The following is a 7,130-nucleotide window of genomic DNA, read 5'->3' as shown; positions in this document are numbered from 1 at the left end:
TGCACACAGTCAAGACATTACTTTCTGTTCTCTCTTTGTTTTGCTTACCAGTATTGTTCACCTATCCTTTATAACACACAAGGAGACACTAAGCAACATTAATTCTACTTTATTGTGCACAGTGCTACAGCAAATGTCACTTATTGCATCTAAGTCATAAAGGATGCTACGTCATGTCCACTTCAAGGAATACTGACGAAAGAGAATGGAGGCAGAAAAGGTTCCTAAACTGTCTTAGTCATTACAGATTCATGCTCTCTCTCTCTCTCTCTCTCTCTCTCTCTCTCTCTCTGACAGTAACAACAACAATAGTTCTCACCTGTGCCTTGCTCCCTCTTCTGACGGCGCCGGACTTCAGTAACGCTTTGTACGCTTTCTTTTCAGTTTTCTCTCTTGCTCTCTCTGCTTTGACTCTCTCCTTCGCTTCCTTGGCTCTCTTCTCCTTGTCTCGCCTCTTCATAAGCCGCCACGCCACCTGCCTGCGCTCAAGCTCCTCCTCATGCCTGGTGTCACTGTGTCGGTGAGAGAGTGAATGAATGAGTCAGTGAGTGAGGTAAGGCGCCACAACACCGTGTCATATGGCGCCGTCAGTAGATTCTTGGTGGTTTAGATTACAAATGACTGATGGAAAGAATCTAAATTATAAGATAAATTATTCTTTTTTTATATATGTAAGAAGGGAAAGCTGGTCAAGGGCAACATAAAACGAAGAAAAAAAAAAAAAGGACCCACTAAGTTGCCAGTCCCCGTACAGGTCTGAGAGAGTTAGTTAAGCATTTATTGGATTGAAAATAGGAAAATGCATTAGTCGTTTATGAATTCTTGTTGATAATTACTACTTGCAGATTGTGAGTGGAAGAAAAAGCTTGACTTGATAACCTATTCTTTTATTTACTACCAAGTCTTTACCAGTACTCGGAAATCTTTGGTTTTCTCACCACGGCTGTTTACAAAAGCCACAGAGATAGTAAGAGTGGTTTCCTTGTTAGTAAAGTAGAAGGATTGTTAAGCTGTCACTAAAACCATAAAAACACCCTTAAAAGCCAGTACGACTTTTACTACATAATCTTCTAAATGTAGAGAGGAGGTACGGAGGCGAAGTGTCTCAGAATATGAAAGTTGAGCGGTACTCCTCCTTGTTAACGGAACCTTCGTAACTTCCCAAGAGTCTTCTGTAGTATGGGACAGTCGTTTCTATCATTTATCATTATTATTGTCATTGTCATCAGTATCACCTAATTTTAAGGGAATTTGAAAATCGCTTATTATTCTCTTTTGCTTCTAATGCGTAGATTTACTTCGTTTGACTTCCATTGTCACTATGCTCGTACTATGAGCGGAAGTAACTCATTTGTCTACAGTAATTGAGGTACTAGCATCAATGTCTTCATCATGTCAAGGTTGTTGTATTCATGTTTTAGTTTATCCTTTCAAAATACATTTTCTTTATTACACGCTTATCACCTCCTCTATGGGTGACTTCTCCAAATTAACTCAACCCTACATTATTGTTTTTGTTTGATGCTTAGGCCATTGCCGGCAAATCTCTTGTAGTTTTATGCCGGTACTTGGAATGAGACTCAGCACTAAGGCGAAAGCGAACTATGTGAGTGTTGTGGCGTCGTGACAACAAAGGCGGCCAGATTTTTTCTTCATAGCAAGCAGCAATATTTTAGTGTTACTCGTGGCCTGTGTGTAAACAGTCTTACGAAGTTCAGTCTTTACAGCGAAGTAAGATTCTCAAGAAGGCAAGATGGTCGGTTTTAGAGAGATATTGCCAGTCAACACGCGATGTCTTCACCATTATCATGAATGTAACACTATCTTGTCCGATACTGCATACAGATATATTTGGCTTGCTTCCATGCCGTATTTCCGTAATATAAACAAACATGTAGAGTTTTAAGCTGCAAGAAGGTTAAGATGACGCTCTCATCTTGTGGTCTTCAGGTAACTACACAACAGTCAATGTTACGCCATAACAATACAGCTGAGCAGTGTGCCTCGCACGCCGGGTGTCTCTATCATGTGCACGCCGGCACCCGCCATGCACTCATTGCTGGTGTGCTCGAGCTGCGACCTGGAGGTTTGCTTATTAGACATCTTATTTTTTAATGGAGGTATAAGTTACGAATCTAATCACCCTTTCTAATAGCACTATATATTAAAGAAATGTTATATTTGGAAGCACGTAAAGAGGTTTGTGACAGGGACATTCTTAACTCTTGGCATCCCGCTCAGCAAAGTTATCTCCTGCCATGACAGGAAAGGCTCGCCGTGGTCTAGTGTCCCATTTCTCAGATGGCGTGATGTATTGTACAGATAATTTCTGACTCTATTACATCCTAAAATCTAAACTGTCACTTGGAATGTTTTCTATGAAATTTCAGTGTACTTATTGCCGGTAATGTCTTTGTACTGTCAACCCCGTACACTATTGGAGCTGTCTTCCATTCCGTTATCACACGTGAGAGGAAACATACAGGGGCCGTCACGCGGCACTCTTCCCCGCTGGGCTCATGTGATCCACTTGCAGGTTGACGCTATGGTGGAGCATCATTAACACATCGCCAGTAAACCTGTTCACTGTCCACCTTGATGGCCAAGGTGTGGCGTGGCGTGGCTGGACAAGAAAAGACGGCAATCACGGGGACATCACTACAACTGTCACAGCAAGGCAAAAAGAAAAAAAAAATATTCATGGCATTTAAGGTTAGACAAAAAGAGTTCTAGGTACCAGATAAAACCGACTATATACTACTGTCAAACTAAGACTGCTACATACTTGTGTCGTCATGAAGAAGAATATACAGTCATTTATAGTTTGTGGAAATGTGTATTACATTGTTAGAGGGAGAGTGGTCTCATTTCATTCTATTCTACAGTGTGCAGCGTGAGTGTCTCGACGCCTCAGAGTGTAGTGAGTACTGTCAGTAGTCTGCATCATATTACTCTTGCCAGGGCACAAATTTCAATCTTCTAACCTGAACACCTGAAGCTCGCTATTTTACTAACCGCCTTTACATCCTGAAACTATCAACCACTAAGATGCTTCTACTTGTAATTCTTGATTTTCTACAATGACTATAATTATCAAGAAACGTCCTTTGCAAACATTCAACAGTGCCATCATAACTTACCTGCGAGTGTCGAGGCCTGCTGCGCCATCCTCAGCCCCAAGGCCACAGCTGGAAGCCCCAAGGGTCTACCAGGCAGGCAGGAGGCGTGGCGTGCGGTGGGAGGCGTGAGGGAGCGAGCATGACGGTGCCCAGACAGGCCCTCACCACTGGTCCAGCAGCAGGGGTTAGGGCAGCCATTAGCCAGCAGACAGCAGGTGACGCCATGGTTGCAGAAGCATAGGAGTGTTGATCAAGGGGCCACACAGCAGATGGGTGAGTCTGCCACACATTAGGAGAGGTGCCACACAGGGTTAGAACACAGCACATCATTATTATTGGCGTGAGAAATTCGATAACCTGAGTGACTTCAGCAAAGCATCTGCTTTTTGACGTCGAGTTGTTTGGGAGGTGATGGCCTTGTGATAGCAGAGAGAGATGCGAGGATGAAGGAAAGGCCGCAGGGAGGAGCCGAGGCGGGAGGCGAAGGGGTGGTGGACAACGCTCAGGACGGGCCTCCACCTCAGGGGGAAAACACGCATTTATGACGCTGAAAGTCACCTCGAGGAACACAAGAAAAGGACAAGAGTATTCGGCTTCAGGGGGAAGGAGGAAAGATATCACTCAAGATGCAGAAAATGTGCTCAACTTTTTCTTGAATACCTTAAGTATGGATTAAGTATAAGCAATTTCAATACGAAATCTGTGAGGCTTGAATTCACACGTACACACACGCACACACATATACGCACCCAAACCCACACCCACACCCACACCCACACACACACACACCCCACACCCACACCAACACCCACACACACACACACCCCACACCCACATCCACACCCACACACACACACCCACACACACACCCACACTCACACCCACACACACACACACACTGATGGAAATGGAATAATCAACGGACAACAAGTGCTAGATTCATATATTTTTCTTTTTTCGTCATAAACTACTTCAAAGGGAGAGAAATAAGTTATAAATGAACACGGTGACCTGTGCATTGAGTGGACTGAGAGGCATCATCACAACACAGAAGGACTGAGATCAATGATATGCACTTAGGGACAACTCGCCACTTACGTCCAGAATCTTGAAGGCACTGGACACACGAAAAGCGGGAGAACATCACCTGCCTTGGCTAAATCTCAGGTAAGTGGGGAGGAGGAGGCGTGTCACTTCTTTCACCTTTGACGCGGTGATGGAAGGAGTCAACAAACACACCATTACCTGTCTAAATCGTGGCCTGCCCTTCACTTTCAACTTCCGTCCCGATGTGTGTGCGTGCCACGGCTTGCCTCTGTGACGGAAAGCAGGGGTGTTTTTGTGTGTGTATTTGTTCACGTACACTCTCAAGGGGAAGCCAATAATGGTGCCTGGCTGCTGTGTTTTATAAGAAAGAAAGAGAGAGAGAGAGAGAGAGAGAGAGAGAGAGAGAGAGAGAGAGAGAGAGAGAGAGAGAGAGAGAGAGAGAGAGAGAGAGAGAGAGAGAGAGAGAGAGAGAGAGAGAGAGAGAGAGAGAGAGAGAGAGAGAGAGAGAGAGAGAGAGAGAGAGAGAGAGAGAGAGAGAGAGAGAGAGAGAGAGAGAGAGAGAGAGAGAGAGAGAGAGAGAGAGAGAGAGAGTGTTTGTGTGTGTGTGTAATTTACCACCACCACCATGTGTGTGTGTGTGTGTGTGTGTGTGTGTGTGTGTGTGTGTGTGTGTGTGTGTGTGTGTGTGTGTGTGTGTGTGTGTGTGTGACCCCATCTTTCCTAGACTGACGTTTCTTGGCACATTTGCATGAGCCACCGGACATCATAATCAACATCATCATCATCAAATTCATTATCATTATCATCATAACGACGACCTCTACCATGTCCATCACAATCCTTGCCATATCAATCTTCATCATCACAACATTTTCTTGGCAAAATGACAGACGCTCTACCAAGAACACTCTCCTCAGCCAGAATTACTTAACCACATTCTCTCCTCCCCACTTCACTTTCTCCACACTCCTCCTCCACCTCTGCATCCATATACTTCATTGAGTACCGTCCATATAAGTTAATATACAGGAAACGTACGGGCCAACAGATATAAAGTGCATGAGTTTATTCTTAGAGGAGCAAATATTTGGTAGTCTGGTGCAGAGTGATTTAGCGCAGCGTCAGTTCATGTGAGTCAACAGATCATAACTAAGTAAGACGTTAGACAAGACGTGATGGTGGAGAACGAGAGTGGCCGCGAGGAACACCCAGGCGGGAGTGCCAGCTGGGCAGCGAACACCCTGCTAAATTATGACAGCAAGAGGCCAGGAGACTCTTCAGACCCTACCCGTCCTACCCTGACAGTCCCGGCCAGGCAGCCACAGGTGGCATACGACTGTTGTTGCAGGATGGCAACATATCCACGAGGACATCACGCTGACACACACTGACGGGCGACGGGCTGCTGGCTCATTACAAGCATTACAGCGATCCGTTGAAACATGGCCACCAATCGAACGTTCCCGATGTTTTACATAATAGTTTTGGCAGCAAGTCGCACTTTCACACCATTCAACATCACACTTAAGCATGAGAGACATGTAAAGGCAGCTTACCTTGCATTATGCTTGGGCGCACTACTGACAGTGGCACTAATGAAAGCCATTTCCGCCGCACCAAGGAAACTATCCAATTCCTCCACGCATGGCACAAATCTGACACGTTCTGAAGAATGAACTATTCACACAGAAACCATACTTTACAGAAATTAGGATAATATCTGTCTCCGTTTTTATGGTGAAATATTATTGCGCCTGAGTGAAGCCACGCTGAGGCTGTTCCTTGGCAGGGCAGGGCAGGGCAGTGTCACAGGGACCACACCAGCCACTCCGCACTCCGCTCCACCACACCACGAGAGGCAACCCAGTGGTTTCTCAACACCGATATTTGGCCAACTGATTCACGCGTTCACCTGCAAGCTAGGTGACGAACACACACACACACACACACACACACACACACACACACACACACACACACACACACACACACACACACACACACACACACACACACACACACACACACACACACACACACACACACACACACACACACAAAGAAAACAAATTACATAGAAACATCTCTCTCTCTCTCTCTCTCTCTCTCTCTCTCTCTCTCTCTCTCTCTCTGATCGGCCTTGTCCTCCGCCACAAGCGGCGCCTGTGAATAGCTCGCCCGCCACTGTGACTTAGTAGTATTTGTGCTTCACTCCTCGCCGCGAGACACGGCAGCCACTCAGGACAAGATAATGCGCCGCCCTTGTGGACATAAATCACAACACAGGCTGAGCTAATACCTTCAACATTCTGACGCCTCCCTCTGTCCTCAAAACACCTAACGTTTGAAGTGCACGGGAGCGCCAGACACACCACATTCCCACCCACACCACCATAACACCATACCACAACACCACAGAACCACACCCTCACGCCACACGCCTCCGGCACCACACACAGCGCACGGAAAGCTATGCACGAGGAGCAAGGAAAGGAAAAAGTAGCATAATTAAAACAAAATTGGTTTCCCGTCACTGTGAGTTGCTACAGGAAAGATGCCAACATGCTCCTCCCACCTCCCCCCACTCACTCTCTTCCTCTCATACTTCCTCTTGTCCTTTCTCTCTCTCTCTCTCTCTCTCTCTCTCTCTCTCTCTCTCTCTCTCTCTCTCTCTCTCAGACTTCCACACACTCACTATTTTGTCCTTTATGAAAAAAAAAAGATGAAAGAAACATCGTGTCGAGTCGTTTTACTTTATTTCCCTCTTAACCACCTTCCTTCACTCCTCACTCCTCACTCCTCACTCCTCCTCCTCCTCCTCCTCCTCCTCCTCTTCAAACCTCCATAGAAGTCTGCTCACATGTATAATGGTTTGTTACTTCAGACATTTAAAAGTCCACACACTGTCATGTATCGTAAAAAAATTGTGTAGTTTGTTTGTTTGTTTTTTGTGTGTGTAATTCA

General features: G+C 45.7%; 1 protein-coding gene across 1 annotated transcript in view; it reads right to left on the bottom strand.

Annotated features, from left to right (window-relative positions):
- The window catches only part of LOC123519996, a 6,698-nt gene extending 653 nt beyond the window's left edge, over positions 1 to 6,045 (bottom strand). Inside the window, exons 1-3 of the mRNA XM_045281762.1 lie at positions 5,723 to 6,045; positions 3,477 to 3,638; positions 320 to 512 (exon numbers count right to left, since the gene is read on the bottom strand). Coding sequence (XP_045137697.1) covers positions 320 to 512; positions 3,477 to 3,638; positions 5,723 to 5,772 — 405 coding nt within the window. The 5' untranslated portion in view covers positions 5,773 to 6,045. The remainder of the gene's footprint in view (positions 1 to 319; positions 513 to 3,476; positions 3,639 to 5,722) is intronic.
- Between the last annotated feature and the right edge of the window lie 1,085 nt (positions 6,046 to 7,130).

This window comes from Portunus trituberculatus, chromosome 46, assembly GCF_017591435.1.
Source record: "Portunus trituberculatus isolate SZX2019 chromosome 46, ASM1759143v1, whole genome shotgun sequence".
Taxonomy (NCBI): domain Eukaryota; kingdom Metazoa; phylum Arthropoda; class Malacostraca; order Decapoda; family Portunidae; genus Portunus; species Portunus trituberculatus.
This window is presented reverse-complemented; position numbering and strand designations above follow the sequence as displayed.